General features: G+C 37.1%; 2 protein-coding genes across 8 annotated transcripts in view; both read left to right on the top strand.

Annotated features, from left to right (window-relative positions):
• Positions 1 to 19,964, top strand: part of Svil (Supervillin) — a 566,272-nt gene that overhangs the window by 484,046 nt on the left and 62,262 nt on the right. The gene's annotated exons all lie outside the window — the stretch shown is intronic.
• Positions 15,744 to 17,075, top strand: LOC141481681 (uncharacterized). The gene is made up of 2 exons (XM_074173679.1): positions 15,744 to 15,859; positions 15,923 to 17,075. Exon 2 carries the CDS (start codon positions 15,927 to 15,929, stop codon positions 17,058 to 17,060), a length of 1,134 nt encoding a protein of 377 aa, XP_074029780.1. The 5' UTR covers positions 15,744 to 15,859; positions 15,923 to 15,926; the 3' UTR covers positions 17,061 to 17,075.

A 19,964-nucleotide genomic window follows, 5' to 3' on the forward strand; every position in this document is an offset into this window, starting at 1 on the left:
TATGTTTGACATTTGATGAGATTGTTACTTGAAACAATCAATAGATGCTAGCATGTTATTTTTAGATAAACTACGATTGGTCGTTCGAATTTTGGGCCATCGATTTGATATCTTTTGTTTAGTCTTCAGTTGTTCGTTGTGGCATGGTGTGGTTATAGTTGAAGAAGTTGTTGGTGTTTGCAATGCATACTCAAAGGTGAGGAGGTGCGATAGTGCTGAACCTTTTTGAAAATTATTTTTCTTCTAAAGGTACAATAAACATTCATTCCAAGCACCCAAAGCAGGTAACCTAACTCTAGAATGTTACTTTTTTTTGGGTTATAGTCAAGTGTTACTAGTCATTTTGAAAATTTATAAAAAAATTGTTGTGCTATTCCACAAATAATAAACTTTTTATATGTACCCCTCAGGATTTATTGCCAAGTGAAGTGGTAGATAAAAAATAAAAATTTACTAGACGTGAGTATCTATTGTTCTGAACAAGTGGTAGAAAACATAGAAAGATTCAAATTCATTCATTCATTTTTATGCCATTTTTCAACTCAATATGGCAGTATGTCAATATACAGATCATTAGACAGGCCCATTCCCAATTTGAGTTTAAAATTTATATTTGACTTTTCATAAACTACACTTTACGATTTTATCCCCATAGTTTTTAGAGATCAAATTGTAAGGTGTAGTTTTTTATGAAATTACTATGGATCTTCATCAGTAACGGCCGAATCAATCAGAAAAATAAATAATAGTTCAAAAAACTAAAGCAACACAAAATAAAAAATTCAAAATAATTCAAGATTGTGTTCAACATTGATAATAAGTCCTATGGCTTGATGTAACTAATGACTTTTGATAAGTCTGAAATTAGAATAAATCTATCTACAACAAAAATAATTTTCGTGTAAAAAAAGCGTGGGGGCATTTAATTATATTTTTATTTTGACTCCAGTGTCAAACAACTCCTAACCAAGTATTTATAACAATGGATATTTAAATAAATTGATGGATGTAGCCGATATTACGTGGTAGGAAATCATAATGAAGAAAGTTTCAATTCTCTTTTCTTCATAACGGATATTTAGTTTCTCAGCGCATCGTTCCTATATGGGTAGGGCACGATGGATGGACTACTATGAAGTGCTTTGACTGGTAACATGTAGCAGAAAACCCCTTACCGGGATTAAACGTCAATAAATTGCAACTTTACTTACGTTATATATGTCATTTGGGTAACTATAAAATGTTTCCTAAGTAGCTGGACAGTTTCAACAGACATGGTAGATATTTAGATGTTTTACCACTTGTTTTTTTTTCTGATTGATTCGGCCGTTACTTGATGAAGATCCATAGTAATTTCAAAAACTACACCTCAACGATTTGATCTCCATAAACTTTATTTGAAAAAAATATCACAACATGTTTCGCTAAGACATTAGCTTTTCCAATTGACTTCAAATCACTTGAAAAAGCTAATGTCTTTGCATGTTGTGATATATTTTTCAAATAAAGTTTGTGGAGATCAAATCGTTGAGGTGTAGTTTTTGATTTTACCACTTGGTTTTGGAGTCCCTCAAGGATCATTTCTTGGACCACTTTTGTTTTCAATATACATTTCAGATTTCCATAACACAATAAATTAACTGCCGTATACATCATTATGCAGACGACTACTCATTCAGTAAAATTAATAAAGTCAGTCAGGATCTTGACATGTCAGCCGCTCACAATCTGAAACTTAACACGAGTAAATTCCAACTTTTACTGATAGATACGAAACGCATAAGGACTGAAATTGAAGGTCTGATCGATGTACGACTTGGTATTGTTACACTTTCGTTAGTAAACGAAAGCAAAAACCTAGGACTGTGGTTAGACTCCGACCTCAGATTCCACAAGCATATTAGTGTAATTTGTTAGACCACTCATATCTTATAGCAACTGTACCGAAATAGGGACTTGATAACATACAGGCTTAAACTGAAGCGTTGCGAAGCACTGATATTATCCAGAGTCTCTTAATGCGGTAACATCTATGGGTTTGTCATAATACAACGCATAATGTAACGCATCTACACTTAACCCTTAAGTCTAGTCAGAACTGTCAAAACAGTCCGGCAACAGTGAAAGTATCCTCTTAAAGAGGTCCAAATAACATATTTGAATTTGAGCTTTTATACTATAACGTATATACAGTTACGATTTATTGAAGTTGCCAAAGCCACGACGATCCAAACTTCGGGCCAAGCTCTTCGTTATAAATAACGAAGGTAAAGCATTCATGGGCTCTCACACTAAAACTATCGCGCCAGAAAATAAATTCAAGAGGTCTCACAAACCGATGTGTAACGAAGAAAGGTTGCAGTTGCGTTGGTTTTGTTTTACGTAGTACTAAGTAGTATTTTAGGAGGATTGCAATTAAAATCGATAGTTGTGAACTACTCTTGTCTGAATGATTTTATGAAAGGTCATTATTATTTGTTACAAGCTGATGCGGAAGTATGACAAAAAAAATCTAGGCATATATGTTCTACCTGTTCGAAACCGGGTCGGTCGCAAGTAGGTAATAATGTAGTGAACAAAATCTATTCTCCTGAGGACGAGTAATTAGTTTTTGAGATTCAAATCCTGTCTAACAATTTACAAAAATGAATCCCCGAAACATACATCTCCCCCAACGTGCATATACTTTGTGCCCGACCCGCTGGGGACCGAATCAGGTCTTAGAGTTCAGCATATTCGTACTCTCACCATCTGATCTGAAAGACCACTCATCATACAAACTAATCGGCTTCGTTAAGGAGCTGGGTTCATTTGGCCGAGTGTGAATAGGTGTGAGCCACAATAAACCCTTGTGGGTTGCGGTGGCGGGTCGAATAGACCCACTTACATTAGACCGACCTACCTACCTCCCCAAACGTTCCTACACAGTAAGTTATGGTGAATGCATTCTGGGAAACAACTATTTCCTCAGCTAATACCACGCTGCATATTGAATTATATCCCCGGCACGCTGCTGATCGGGTTGGATCTATCTTGCATCGATGATAAGTACTTCGAAACCGGTCAGCGTGGTCCTCTTGCTGAATGAACGGAAAACATCTGCAAAATAACATCTGTTAGGTATGTTGCATAAATGTGTCGGATATAATTCAATGTCCAGAGTGTAACCGTAACCCTAGGAAATATTTTTTTGCGCATGTATGAGATAATAACCGCTCAACACTTCAATATTTAATGCAATATACACCTTATTCAATTTTTTGACCGTATCTGACATATGATGTTCATAGGATGAGAATTCGTGCTGAGATGAAGGTGAGAGTTTTTTATGAGACCATGGTCGAAACAAGATGAAATCATCACAGTAGACATAATAGAATGGATGAGTTAATAAAACTTGTCCTGGAGGTGTGAAAAGGTCAATTTTTTTCCGAAATGTTTTATAAAAAGTTCATGAAAATGGCTAGAACAGCATTAGAAACCTAACCTAACCAGTGCATTACGAAGTTATTTCCTTTCGTGGGCATCTAAATTGTCCACAATATTTTCTATTGATGAAAAAATTCATAAAAACGCCATGGTTCCTACCTTTATATGAACCATGGAGTTCATATAAAGGTAGTTTCTGATCATTGCCCAAGTAATGGCATTTTCTTGTGTCATGGCAATAAGTTCAATCCTATGCCAATTCACCTGCTCAGCACGAACTGATACACGAGAAAAATCTCTTGTCACTTCCGCTGGCTTCCATTCTGGATCATCATCACTTTCAGAGGATGACATCGTAATAATTAAAGCAATTAATACTCACAAACATTTCTTTCACTAAGAATAACAATAAAAAAGCAGAAACGGAAATTAAATTAGCGCATGGGCACTTTTGAGTTTCGCACCATGTGACAATAGAGGGCGCCACGGTGCGAGTTGATCGGACCATGGTCTCATAAGGAACTTTACTCGAGATAAATGTAAGTAACATCAAAACAAATTTGTTTACTATGAGGTTATGATCAGATTCAGACTATTATAATCAGATGCCGTAGTTACATTTCACATTCTGCCAATCACAGTGTATGAATCACAGCATGATAATGACACTGTTGAATTTGATTCAGTGAAGTGAAAGTCATTTCAAATAATTGAGGTGATAAATTGACCATCATCAATGAATAGTTATCTTACTTTTAGGGTTTCGAAATGCTACACTTTCATAATTATATTGTGTAAGTCAGTTCTGAATTTTTGTATCACGTTCGTCGAACATTTTTGAACACTCCCATTTTTTCCAATACACCATAAAAAACAATTGAGAGACCATTGCATCATAATACCTTTGACCCTATGCACATCATTGAACAAATCTGTTGAGCTTTCACTATCGATAATATCAATAACAATGCAACCGATTGTATTTCGATTCGTTTCTATTAATAAATATCTTCCTAAATGTCAAAGAATGGTTAATTAATTGTATAAAGAACTCTCCTTAAAAACTATCGCAGTGAAATATAAATACGATGGTTTTTATTCAACGCATGTAGTGAAATGACAGTACGTGCTTTGTAACTTATATCCTGCTTGAAACCATCATCAATGAGATGTACTCTATTAAAAATGTGTGGACGGAATATTACTGAACGATTAGGTTACAATTTGGGTTAGTAATTCAGTACTTTTCATTTCGTGTTCTTGATTCAGGAAATTTGAATGTACAGGGTGATTAGTTATAATGATCTCCTGAGGACGTTAGGTTAGGTTAGGTTAGGGTAGGTTCAAAGTGAGTCGGTCTATTCGACCCTCCACCGCATTTCGCAAGGGTTTATTGTAGCTCACACCTATTCACATTCGACCAAATAAACCCAGCTTCTTAACGAAGCCGATTAGTTTGTATGGTGAGTGGCCTTTCAGGTCAGCTGGTGAGAGTACGGCTCTGATTCGGTCTCCAGCGGGGCAGGCACAAAGTATATGCTCTGCTGTTTCATTATTAATGAGGTAGTTGGATAGTCAAGGTGCAAGATTCCCGTCTTGATACCCGCGCGCGACAACCTTCCCATATGAGGGTTTTTGCACGTCAGCTACACCTGACGATGCCTTAGATTCAACCGTGCAGGGCTTTTTTCCTCTGGTTTTGATGAATCACCACTTGAGCACAAACGTTTGCTAACCTGCTCATGGAAGGTTTGTTCCGCCACCTGAGACAGATTCTGCATACGCCGCTCAAGAATTTGTTGCAAGGCGGTTTCATAAGGTACCCCGCTCTTGAGCAGACGACTCAGTCGTTTCGTGGCTGCACCACCAAACCTTTTTTTCAGGTTCAGTTATTGGATCATGAGTTGGAGAGTTGAGAAGCTCTCGCTCCTGATCTAAATTTACAAGGAGGTCAGTTGGAGTCGTAGGCTCGACATATATCTCCTCTGTAGACTCAGCGTCAGAAAGAATTCTTAAGTTTACTCTGTCCATAAAAGTCCCACGAGTAGCTAGGGAAGGAAGGTCAATCATGGCAGAGCCCCGCATTACCGTGACAAGGCGATGCTACGACGAGAGGACGCCCGGTATCTCGAAAGTTCCGTAGAGTCAGCTGATAGGCTCAGTGTCATTCATCCTCTCGGCACGGATACACACACCTTAGGATTAAGCCATCGTTGGAATGCCATTCAGTTAGGAAATTACAGAACCACAAGTGATTCTGTCATTCCCGTATCCAGCGGGGCTAGGTGGAAACAGGCATCCGATGGCCAGTTTACTCAACCCCCACATCCCAAGCCAATGCACTCGACAAAAACAGCATGCACAGCGGTTCTGGCAGTGAAATATGAACAAGGAAAGCCATCCCGCTGTCCATAGATTCATTTTACGCCAAAGGTTCCAGTGCGAACTATCAATAAAATATTTGTTCAAAATTTTCCTGCAGATTTCGTGGAATAACTGTTTTTTTTTCGTAATTCCTGTCAAATATCATCAATAATAAGTTGCCTGTTGTAAATAATAGTTGCCATCCGTGCGATTTGGTCGTCGTTCATATCATCTCAGTTAAGTTGAGGTAAAATTCACCCCTTAAATTATCGAAAGTTATACCACAAGATCCCAAAATGTCAACAAAAACTGTAATATTATCAGCTATATGTGTGACTATAAGAACAAAACATTTATTTGAAAGTAAAATTATTAAAGACACAATAATCTACTATATGAACAGAATACCTAAATGACTAAACTCGTATTTTACAACAATAAGATTTCATTGTTAAAATATATCGTGCCTTGACATGAGACCACAGAACCGATACCCAAGTCACCAGTCTTTCGATTTCAATGAAATCGCTAATATTCAGAATAATGTTTGGGTGTGAATCAAAAATGTCTTATTTTACTAATAAGTTTGGATTGAGATATTAAGATTTTCGAATATCATATACAGCGTGCGTGACTCACGGTCGGTTATAGGTTTAGACGTTTCTGGAAAACGCAACGCAGGATTTTTATGAAAATTTCACATTTCACATTTCCTTACTTGTTCTATCGATCTAAAATATTTTCAGCATTACGGCGTTGCCACTTCCATCAAAAATCCTAGCAACTTTTTTTTATTGAATAACCCATATATTAACACATTTTTGGAATCACTCTTTTATTATAATACTTTTGTTAATAATGTCCTATACCGATCTCTATCGGTTTTCGAGATAAAAAATAATTTTTGCTAAATATAGTCCGAAAGATAGCCCTAATTGAACTTAAGTACATCAGTAGGTACTTTCAATTCATGGAAAGGTAATATTTTGATGGTAGTTTGGACAAACTCGAAATACTCAAAATTACTATCATTTCCATTATGCAAAAAAAGTAGTATAAAGTTAATTTTTTCAAATGAAACCCCGTATATCTCCCGATAAATTGAAAGATTATGAAAAATGCTTAAAGATGATATATCATTTTTCTTATACCTAAATTATAAAGTTTTCTTAATAAATTAACTTCTTCTGGAAACATAATTTTTTTTAAGAATTTGGTTTTAGGTAGCAGTGAAATTATTAAACTTATAACATTTTGGTTACTTTCATAAGTAATTTATAAATAGTTATCGACGGTGTTTCAAAACATCTTACAAAATATGTTATGTATTTAAATATGTTTTTTCGTTAACCAACTATAGCACCCCTACTAACGACAACCCTCAGAAGTCTTACACATCGGTCGATTGACTGAGTGAACAAAGCACCCACGCCCGACTACCGACCGACCGACCGAAATGAATGCAAATATCGATTATTCAAACGAAGTTGTCATGAAATTATTTATTATACATGAACAAAGTGATCAAATCATTGTAAGAAATTACAGAACATTCCACCAAATGTATCCTGAATCAACACCAATGAACGAGAGGAAATTTGTAAGGTAACAAAATAATTTCCTTAACTGTGGCTCAAAGTTTCCAGGGAAAAACTGTACCAAAAATCAGGCATTTCTAGGTGAAAGTAAGAAGAATTTTTTTCTGTACTTTTACATGTTATCTATAGCCCAGAAAATCTTACTTTTACCTAGAAATGCCTAATTTTTGGTACAGTTTTTCCCTGGAAACTTTGACCCATAGTTAAGGAAAACATTTTGTTACCTTACAAATTTCCTCTCGTTCATTGGTGTTGATTCAGGATACATTTGGTTGAATTTTCTACAAGTTCTGACAATGATTCGATCACTTTATTCATGTGTAATAAATAATTTCATGAGAACTTCGTTTGAATAATCGATATTTGTATTCATTCTGGAAGACGTTTTAAGACACCGCCAATAACTATTTGTGAATAACTTGAAGAATTTTTCATCGCCGTTCAATTCATCGAATAATATACAGAGGGTTTCATTTGAAAAAAAGCACTTCTGACCAGGACGCAGCAAAATCCTGCGTTTAGTTTTCCAGAAATGCCTAACCTACCACCGACCGTGAGTCACGCTGTTTAAATTGTTGGTGTTCAAGGTGCAGTTTGAGTCGAATAATTGTTGTAGTATTTTCGTGAGGTTAAATCAATCGATGAAGTGTGATGATTCGTTTTTCATTCGTATTAATTTTATCGGTATGTAGGAAATAATCCCTGGCAAACTATTTTTTGGTGACCTAACCTCCAATTTTTTTCGCCATTTCATCGGTTTAAAGAAAATAATTAGCTAGAAAAAGAGGTCCAACATGACAGACCATACATTCAACTTGTTTGCATTGCATAATGAATTGATCTCTGATAATCGCAGGATAAAGTTTTAATTTGAACATGTCCTAAAATTACAACTTTTGCAACCTTGTTAGTAACAGTGGGGTCCGTGTATTTGTTAGCAACGGATCCAGTCTCCATGAATTTGTATATTTGAGTTTATCACGTAGGGATTACTGATAGGGATGTCTTTCATTAAAAAAACCTTCAGATATCCTAGCCATTTCTTTTTTTAATAGACGGTGAAAATTTCAGTCATTTCTGCAGAGGTGTATGTAAATCTTGATCGTTTGAAACGTTTGCCTACATTTTTTATCACTAACAACAGTTTTTTCGCATACATTTAGATTTTTGGGGTTTGCCGGCAAAAATCTCCCATTGAGAATATTTCAACCATGCTATTTTTAATGGATCACCATGTATGGGTGTACAAACTAATTTTCACTTTGAGATAGTGACCTTCACGCGATATTGTGAACAAAATCAATATTTACTAGCAAGGTGATAATTCTAGGAAGCACATTGTATGTATACGAGTATGCTTATTATCAAACCTCGCATCAAATTTATATTATTTAATAACCTTCGAACCAGAGCTTCATGCTTCTCATTCGTCGGTTCCTATTCAATACGTAATTAATTGAGCCGCGACTAATTTGGTCATTCAAATACGACTCATGTTAGTACTTCATGTATGACTCCAAAACTACAAAATTTTACATTCAATTTGTCAGTCCAAGAAGTCGAAAATTTTGCACTTTTCTAAAGTTAACGGGAGTTTCCCGAATTTGGAAACTTCAACTTCAGAACTTGTTTGATATAAATACTCTTTCAAAACTCAGAACTCAAAACCAAGAATTGCACTTTTATTTCGCATAATGAGAGGTTGTATCTATTGAGCGATCATTATTATGAAAGTTCTTGATTTTTAACGTAAAAGAGTTGAGTAAACAACACACATGCATACACGAGCAGCACATTCACATACAGGGTGTTTCAAATTGGATCCTTACCATTGGGATCTCGGAATTGGGGCAAAGTTGCACATTTACCTGACTAACAATATGCCGTTGGGAAAGTTCTGAAATTCCGAGTATATCCGGAGATATCCAGAAAAAACAGAAATTTCGGAAATTGGTTTTTATTTTTTTCTGGTTTTATTTTTCGAAGGATTTGAAAATAAATTACATTTCCACATTGCCACTTTTTCCCTGCTACATAATGGTGTTTTCAGATTTGCTATTCGACGTTTCGTCTTCCGGCCACCGTCATCAACTTTATTTTTTCTTATTGGCGCTATATTGGATTCTTTCTGTTTTGAATAGAACCAGATTTTACCTTCTCAATGATGTATCATAATTATCATTCTTTTTCGAAAAATTGGAGATACTGAAAAAAAACTCTTATCATAATAGGCTTTGAATTTGATGTTTCTAAATTTGACTTTCAATTTGTTACACTCAATGACATTTTGTTATTTTACAAGTCATTGAATTTTTGGCGAAAAATGGCTTTCACGAATGAAGAAAAAAGAGATATGATAAAAATGTATTACAAATACGATAGAAACAGTGTTAGGACATTGTTACAGTTATAGTGTTACATTTCAGTTAATTATTGTTATTTGTTCAAAGTTCTATTTTAATTGAAAAGGACACAATATCTAATTTACCTTATACACACCTCATTTATCCAATTTTGATTGTTGATTCGGTCTCCGTATTTTTCCACGGCTTTTCAAATGAACCAAACTCTGTGAGATTTTGATCGAATAACCTGAACATAGTTCGATGTGGTTATCATCTTTCCGGATACAAGTTTAAATACATTTCTGATGTCCTAACACTGTTTCTATCGCATTTGTAATACATTTGTATCATATCTCTCTTCTTCATTCGTGGAAGCCATTTTTCGCCAAAAATTCAATGACTTGTTCAATAACAGAATGTCATTGAGTGTAACAAATTGAAAGTCAAATTTAGAAACATCAAAGTCAAAGCCTATTATGATAAGGATTGAGTTTTTTCAATGTCTCCAATTTTTCGAAAAAGAATGATAACTTATGATACATCATTGAAGAGGTTAAATCTGGTTCTATTCAAAACAGAAAATATCCAATGTAGCGCTCTAAGAAATAATAAAGTTGATAATGGCGGCCGGAAGACGAAACGTCGTATAGCAAATCTGAAAACACCATTAATTAGCAGGGAAAAAGTGGCAATGTGGTAGTGCAATTCATTTTCGAATCCTTCGAAAAATAAAGCCAGAAAAAAATAAAAACCATTTTCCGAAATTTCTGTTTTTTTTTCGGATATCTCTGGAGATACTTCGAATTTCAGAACTTTCCCAGCGGCATATTGTTAGTCAGGTAAATGTGCAACTTTGCCCCAATTGAACCATCTTCGTATCTCTCATAGTTTCCGAGATCCCAATGGTGAGGATCGAATTTGAAACACCCTGTATACAAATTATGATTATAATTACAAATCAATGAAATCATAACGACTCATCCACATGGTGAAAACATTTATCAACAAAAACTTTTTCATACGAATTTTTGAAAGCGCTTCAGACTTACATAATTTTATTTCAATATATAATACGTTTTTGGTACTAAACTGAGTGGGGAATTGTAGCAAATATTTGTTTTACAATAAGGTACTTTTAGTATATCCTTTGTCTGCTATTCATATTATGATTGTATGATCTGACCCTTTCAACTTTTTCAAAAACTTTAAGGCACGTTACCATAATGAACATGGAAGGTAGCGTTAGGATTTCAAGATTTTTGAATCTATTAGAATACGTTTAACTACTTTAGAGGCGCATCATATTTCTCAATAACCTTTTTTGGCAATAACTACATCTTTCGCTTCTGAAGATGAACCCCAGAAGCAAATTCCATACTGATTTCTACTATAGGCCTGGGCATAGTTTAGTTTGAGTAGCATATCTATTTTCTGAGATTTCTCAATCGAAATGCGATGGAATTCGGTCGAGAAATCAAACATTAACAGTAGGGTGCTAATGCCGACTGAACGCCTCCCCCCACCCCTTTTGACCTTGAGACGTCACACGACCTTGAATAACGTCACCTAACCTTGAACGTCGTACACGTAGTATGAGCTTGAATGCGGTGTTTGACCTTGAGTGTGGGGTTTGACCTTGACGTTCGACACTTCGACTACCTTGAGCTTGCTCCATGGCATTGAATGTTGACCTTGAATGAAATCGTAACGTGTACAGAATATACAGTGGGATTAGGCGTTGCGGTGTTTGACCTTGAGTGTGGGGTTTGACATTGACGTTCGTCACTTCGACTATCTTGAGCTTGCTCTGTGGCATTGAATGTTGACCTTGTAGCTCTCATTTGGGTTATGGTGGGGGGGAGGAGTTGGGCTTTTATAAGGAGTGTGGTGTGAACGTTTCACTCATTTCAATTTCTCCTTATCGTACGGTAGATATTTCTATATACAAGATGTATTCGTGCGTTGATTGTAAAAAAAGTTTCACTCGTAGTGACAACCTACGTCGTCATCAGCGGGATTCCTGCACACCCGCAAATGGTGATGGACCTCCAACATCGAAGAGGCAACGGTTGACACCCCCAGCACTTCCAACACTGCAAACATGCGTTTGCTGCAATTTGACTATTGCAAGCGATCAGATGAATGTACATCGGAGGACGTTGCAGCACAGAACAAATGCATGTGTTCAATATGGGGAAGGTGTGAAAATTGTCAATACAGCTTTCAAGTGTCGAATTGTGAGCTACCGAGTGGACAGTGAAAACCACCACATGGATTACCCAACATTCTTCAATGAAATTAAGCAGAAAGTAGTGAAACTACTCGAAGAAGTGTTGGATATCCATAAATGCATGAAAGTGAACATGGAAGTGTTTGGGCGGTACAGTCTGCAAACTAAGGATCTTTCAGACATCAAATCATTTAATAGTCCCAATGAAGTAATTGATCAATCGAATGATTTGGATGTGGTTTATAGCAGTTTTGCAGATAGTTTAACTGTTAAAGCAGCGGAATTTCAAGATCGGGATTCAGGTATGTGATCTAGTCAAAATGTTGATGATGATGGACTTATAGAGAAAACCCATATTTTCAGGTTGGACCATTGAGAAAATTTTGTACTTGGAGGTGAATATCAACAAGTATAGCCCCTTCGGAGGGTCTTCATACATCAAATTGCCAAGGTTCATCGAATTGAAGAAAAGTGTGGTGAATGTTCTTAATCAAGATCAGTGCTGCTTTGCGTGGGCTGTGACTTCAGCTTTATACCCTGCCAGTCAGAAACTTAATGAAATTTCATCATATCCCCACTTCTCAACCGTCTTGAATGTAGCAGGTATGGAATTTCCAGTTAAGTTGAAAGATATTCCTAAGTTTGAGGTTATGAACGATTGCTCTATCAATGTTTATGGGTTGGAAAATGTTTTTAAAAATGGTAGAATTGAATATGAAGTTGTGGGTCCGTTACACTATTCTAAACGTAGATTAAATAGTCATGTTAATCTGTTGATTATCACAGATGATTCTGGTAATAGTCATTATTGTTGGATTAAGGATTTATCGAGACTAGTATCATCACAAATATCTGCCCGTGGTCATAAAAAGTATTTTTGTGATGGTTGTTTATTGTACTTTGATAATGAACGAACTTTATTGCGACATCAGTTGAATGATTGTAATCACATATCGACAACGACACCATCCACACATTTCAGGGTTGATAAATTTGGTAAAAGGGTACCTGAGAATATTTTGAAATTTGAAAATATCGAGAAACAGTTGAGGGTTCCATTCGTTGTATATGCTGATTTCGAATCTATTCTGAAACCAGTGCATACTAATGAGCCAAATCCTGCTAACTCTTATACAAATCGAACATATCTTCATGAACCATATGCTTTTTCTTACCTCATAAAGTGCTCTTTTGATGATTCTATATCTAAATTTGTACTATATAGAGGTGCTGATGCAGCTAAAGTGTTTGTGTCAAACTTGGAGGCTGATGTCACCAATATTTATCACAAATATTTGAAGAAAGTCATTCCAATGAGTCCATTGACTGATGAGGAAGAGCATGATTTCAATATTGCCGCCACATGTGGTATATGTGGAGAACCATTCGGTGATGGTGATATTAAGGTGCGTGACCACTGCCATCTAACGGGGAAAAAAAGAAATGGAGCTGCACATAGTATTTGTAACCTCAATTTCAAATTGCCCAACTTTATACCCATAATTTTTCATAATCTCAGTGGGTATGACTGTCATTTGTTCATAAAAGAGTTATGCACAAACAAAACAAAAGTTGATGTCATTGCTCAAACTAAAGAAAAGTATGTTTCCTTCACGAAACATATAATTATGGAGAGAATAGTAGATCACAATGGAGTGATGAAAAATAAGTTTTTGAAATTAAGGTTCATCGATAGTTTTAAATTTATGGCTGCTTCCCTTCAAGAGTTAGGTGACAATTTAGATGAAAAACATTTTGTGGAAACAAGAAAATATTTTCCGGAACAGGATAAATTCAAACTTATGAGGCAGAAAGGTGTTTTTCCGTACAGTTTTATCGATTCTTTAGATAAATTAAATTATTCTAGTATACCATCAAAGGTGGACTTTTATGATAAATTAAATGAAAAACATGTTTCTGATGAGGATTATGATAGAGTAAAGCAGGTATGGAACACATTCAATTGTCAAGATTTGGGTGAATATTCTGACATATACCTAAAATCTGATGTTCTACTGTTGTGCGATATTTTTGAAAATTTTAGAAATATGAGTTTAGATACATATAAATTGGATCCTGCTCACTATTTCACTTCTCCAGGTCTTTCTTGGGATGCTATGTTGAAGTATACGGGTGTCAACTTGGAATTATTAACTGATATCGATATGGTGCATTTTCTCCAAAACGGTATACGTGGTGGTGTAAGCCAGTGTTCGGAGAGAAAGCATATTGCAAACAATCAGTTTCTTCCAAATTATAATCCCGAAGAACCTTCATCTTTCATAATGTATTTGGATGCAACAAATCTGTATGGTCATAGCATGTCTCAATCATTACCTTTTGGTGGGTTCACTTGGTTGACCGCCAGTGAAATATGTCAGTTGGATATCAATAGTATTCCAGATGATAGCCCCCAAGGATACATACTTGAAGTAGATGTGCATTACCCTGTCGAGTTACACGATCTACATTCGGATTTACCATTTTTGGTTGAAAGTATTATACCACCTGGTTCAAAGTCCAAAATACCCAAACTTATTCCTAATTTGAATGATAAAAAGAAATATATCGTTCATTATAGGAATTTGAAACAAGCGGTCCGTAATGGTTTGATGGTGATGAAAACTCATAGAATTCTCAGATTCAATCAGTCACCGTGGCTGAAAAAATATATCGATTTAAATACAAATTTGAGAAATAAGGCTACCAATAAGTTTGAGAAGGGTTACTTCAAATTGAATATAAATTCCATATTTGGCAAAACGATGGAAAATGTAAACAATAGAAGAGACATTCGAATTGTCACACATTGGGAATCCATAAGAAGAGGTATGGGTGCCAATGCTTTGATAGCTCGTCCCAATTTCAAAACATTATCCATATTTTCGGAAGACTTTGTCGTCATACATATGGATAAAGTTAAGGTTTGTTATAATAAACCATTGTATTTGGGGTTCAGTATATTGGATATGTCGAAAACAGTCATTTATGATTTTTTCTATGATGTCATCAAAAAACATTACGGACCACAAGCTTCTCTTCTCTATACCGATACGGATTCTTTGATACTGAAAATAATGACGGATAATTTTTATAATTTTATGATTGCAAATGTTGACAAATTTGACACTTCTAACTATAGGTTGGGTAATAAATTCAATGTGCCAGTTAGCAAATCGGTGATTGGAAATATGAAGGATGAACTTCCGAGTGATCCCATCATCAGTTTCCATGGCACCGGTGCGAAAGCATATCATGTACAAAGTGTGTCTGATGAAATAAAGAAAGCAAAAGGTATTAAAAAATCCGTTATAAAAAATCAAATTTCAATTGAAGATTACATTAGGATTGTTGAAACAGGCGGTATAATATTTAGAAAGATGAATGTATTCAGGAGTGATTTACATGATATTTACACGTTGATGTGCAATAAAGTCGCGCTATCACATAATGATGATAAGCGATTCATCATTCCTAATACCACCAAGACATTACCTTGGGGCCACAACGATATTGAATTCTATCAGACAAGTTCCGAACAAAATTTAAGAATTCTTTTGAATGTACTGAAAGATGAAAACAGTATAAGTGACAAGAAATTAAATTTACTCATTGCCTTATTGGAAGAGCAATCGAGTAATTGAATTTTTTCACTCATTATCTGGTTTGTTCAACAAATTGTAAAATTCATACTTGTGGAATATTTCAAACGAATTATCCTACCCCACTTCCACCCCCACTCCCATTCCCACCCGAAGTGGTAGGGAGCATACGGCTATAAAACATGAGGAGGAGGCCACAGTTCATCATTCGATTGCAGTCTTCCTTCGAAAGAAGCAGCCAACCTGAGATACCTGCCAGCCAACTTAGTTGAAAATTCCAAGCAGCTTGATGTAAGTACACACTTCCATACTATTTATATTATATTGTCTAATATTTTCATTTTCTCTTTCTAGAATCATGTCTTTTCTGAGGAATGCTCTGATGACCCCGATTACCACTCTCAGTGAGAGACAGTTGGAGGATGTAGAACGGAGGAGGGTGGTTGTCCTACAGGACATCATGGTACAACCACCAGCTGCACCACCAGCTGCAGCTCCCATTCCACCACCGGGGATGACTTCCACCCAGGAAGTGGCGGCTCCCATTCCACCACCGGGGATGACTTCCACCCAGGAAGTGGCGGCTCCTGACTTGAAGTTCTTTTTCGAGGACTTCAAACCAACCCCCGAGGAGGAGATTGACCCCCCACCAACTTTGTCGACATTCAGACCAACTTCTTCGTCAGCACCCCAAATCGAAGATTTACTGAATGTGTACAACCCGGACCTGGACGAGTCTCTGGCGGATTTATCGCATCTTCAAAGTCTCTTATCGCCCATCGAACTATTGTCGCCCATCGATTCAGGGGATGAGTTCGAGAAACCGGTGAAGAGGGCCAAGAAGATGAAGAAGTCCGCACCTGTGAAGAAGTCCGCACCTGTGAAGAAGTCCGCACCTGTGAAGAAGTCCGCACCTGTGAAGGCATCCAAAGCCAAAGGTGGGAGGGGTGGTAAGTTGAGTGCTTTTCGCAAAAAGTGTGAAAAGAACTCACCTTACGTTGGTTGGCCTACAGCACCCCTTCCAGTGATGGAGGTGCAGAACTTGGTGGAAGTCGTCGCCCAGGTCCATCGGGATGCGTCACCCCCTCCAGTCACCCTCCAGGTCCATCGGGATGCGTCGCCCCCTCCTGTCACCCCCCAGGTACGTGTTGAGCATTCCGAACAAGAGGTTGGCCCGGAAAATGTCCTTTCACAGACTGTGGTAGAGGGTAATAAACTCAAAGAGTCTATTACCTATGCACAGTCTGTGAAAAAGAGATATTTGAGGGAAAAGAAGGTTGTGGATGGTTCTGATTCCAGAAAAAGGGCCTTGATGGCGGATATTTCCACCATCGAGGCCCAGAAACTGGAATTAGAGAAGCGACTCTCTTTGCTTAGGGCGAAACTTCAAGAAGAAGATTCGCAACAAGGAAAGAGTTTGGCTTACATCCAAAAATATGGACCTCTTGTTCAGGAATGGGATGCCATGTGCCAGGGGTTCCTTAATACCTAACCCCTTTTGTAAATATATTTTTGTTTAGTTTAAGTTAGATGTATGTTTAGAATAAAAAAATTGTAATTTTAGGAATATAATAAAAACTTGCATGTTAATTTTAAGGTTATGAATGTTATGAATGAAAAAATAAAATAAGGAATATTGGAGTGCATATCTATTTTGGTTGTTGCACACAAAATACTGCGTGGTTGGGGCAGTATTTATTCCTTCATTCTAGTCATTTTCTAGTCACATTGAAAGTGTGTGAATTGTAAAATAGTTATTTTTTCTAGAGAATAAATAAAGGTGATTCTAGTAATGCTCTGAGTATAATTCCAAAACCTTTTGACACTTCTCTCATCATTACTTCTCTCAACATTATTCAAACAAATTTCATTTATGTGAATGTGTAAAAATGAAATCATGAATCTAATGAATATTATATTGGATTAATTCCCCAATTCTCACATCAATACTTGAATAAATAACCTAGTGGGTCTTTATTTTTCACATATTCCCCTTCCCTTACTCTACCCCACTTTCTTCAAATCATATAAATAAGATTGTATTCTCAATATTCTTCAACTTGTTCGTTCATCATGAATCAAGCAACACCAATTATTCGGGAAGCTGATTCCACCAGTGAACCTCATTTTGCCCCACCAGAGAATTGGTCCTATGGTGACATTCAAGTTGCTGTAGTTGATTCAACATCTCCCGATGATGAATTCGATGGGTATTCAGATACAACAATAGAGCTGAATGAAGAACAAGATGTAACCTCAGACGAAGATGAGTTTGAACATGATGAATTTGCCAGCCCAGAACTTGTGGATCAACTGTGGCTTGAAGATCATCAAATCGCTCCACCAAATATCATCGTGGTGGTTGATTCTCCCGAACCTGACATCATCATTATAGATGATGATGATGATGATGATCAGGTAGGTTAGGTTAGGTTTTCCTCGGAGTGCACATAGTACCTGGTTGGTGCACACGGAATGCTGCGTGGATGGGGCAGCATTCAACCTAACCACTCTTTTTGGTAGTAGTGAAAAAAATAGGGCTATATCGGTACACCCTTGCGGTGAAACGTTAGTTGTTTCGCTATAAAACGAACTAATTAGAAAATGGAAACAGTTAATCATTATCTTTGAATATCTTTGGAACATTATTTTAATAATGTTGATAAAAATTCGTATCATAAAGAAATTTCAAGCAATGTATATTCGGATAAGTAACGAAGGGAAAGGTTGTATAGGCGATCGCGAAGTGATCGCTTCGCGATCGCTTCACGATCGCTTCGCGATCGTGAAGCGATCGCTCAGCAGGCCGCTTCGCGGCCTGGGGCGCTCAACATCCACTACTTGCATCCGGGGCGCGTTTTTTGCGACCCCCACCTCCCCCCCACTCCGCCTCCCACTATACCCCCTCCTGTGCAAGAGTATAAATGTAGGAGTTCCTCAATGTAATCTTCAGTTGAGTAGCTATCGTCAGCATGTCAACATACCAGGAAGCCGATTCCACGATCGGACCCCAGGCGGAAGAACCTACAGCGCCACTCCCGGATCTTCAGTTGGAGGATTCCGATATGGAGAATCCAGATATGGAGGCCGATTCAACCACCACGCCTCATCACCCTTCCACATCTTCGGTCCAGGTACTGCATGTGACCAGTACCGAAGACCACTCCGAAGACTCGAGCAGCTCGGATGATGATGATGACGATCTCTGGGACGACGACGCATTTGCGGAGGAAATGGCGTTTTCTGAGGGTTCGGTGATGTGGCAGTACTTCCCCCGACCCGATGACAGCGACGACGACGACGACTTGTAATCCTTTCCTTTTTTTTTCCTATTTTTTTCCCTATTTCACCCATCCTTTATCCTTCCTCGGAGTACACATTTTGTTTGGTTGGTGTACACGAGACACTGCGTGGTTGGGGCAGTGTCTACCTCCCTCTCTCCTTTCCACCTTTGAAATAAATATTCTGAATTACAATACCAATTACTCTTATTGACTACTCTGAATAAACACCCCTCGAATTTGAAATATTGTCTCATGAAAATTATATTTCCAAATCTTGACATGAATTCTGCAATTGTTCAGATAAGAGAGAGCTAGTATGTTATCAAACAGATTCAAATCCACTCGGACGCTTAAACAATCATTTTTCAATGTGATTTATTTTACAAAGATAAGATATTCAGAGAACTTACATATTCTATAACACATTTGTGCATACCTCATATGTATATGGATGTACATTTTAGAGGTATATCCATATATTACAAACTACTCTTCGTATGATTATGTGACACTCAAAATATTCTATTTCTTTGACTGAGTGATCAATCTTATTATTAGATATCTACACTTTGTTTGTAGCTCTGAAAAGAGCTGTATTTTTGTTGACCCGAAAGTCCACGGTAACTGCTCCGCAGATGGGGTGTTGTTGCAATCTCATTATGAGATATCTACTCTTTGTTTAAATAATGTAGCCCTGAAAAGGGCTGTTTTTTTTTGTTGACCCGAAGGTCCACGGTTACATCTCCAGAGGTGGGGTGTTGTTACATATGATACAGACGGCTATTCTCCTAAAGTTGGTCAAAGGCCTATCACATGCTTTACACCATGTTTGCCCCATCTCCATGAAGCGGGCGGTGTAATGAATGTCGACGTGCTCATAATACCCTCCATTGTTATTCCGCACAGAATAAAAGCGGAAGCAACACCAACACAACTTCTCTATTTCACCGTCAATCGTTTTGATCCTGACATGGCTATCCGTTACACAATACAAATCTAACGGATCATCCAATGTCTCAGTGATATTCAACCACTCAACATTGCCAATAACTACTCCGCTGTCGTCAGTCTCGTGAGTCGAATCTGTTGCGATACCTTCATCTTCTTCTTCA

The sequence above is a fragment of the Leptinotarsa decemlineata genome, unplaced genomic scaffold, assembly GCF_025532065.1.
Source record: "Leptinotarsa decemlineata unplaced genomic scaffold, Ldec_3_MD MMD2_tig00000251_RagTag_RagTag, whole genome shotgun sequence".
In the NCBI taxonomy this organism is placed as follows: domain Eukaryota; kingdom Metazoa; phylum Arthropoda; class Insecta; order Coleoptera; family Chrysomelidae; genus Leptinotarsa; species Leptinotarsa decemlineata.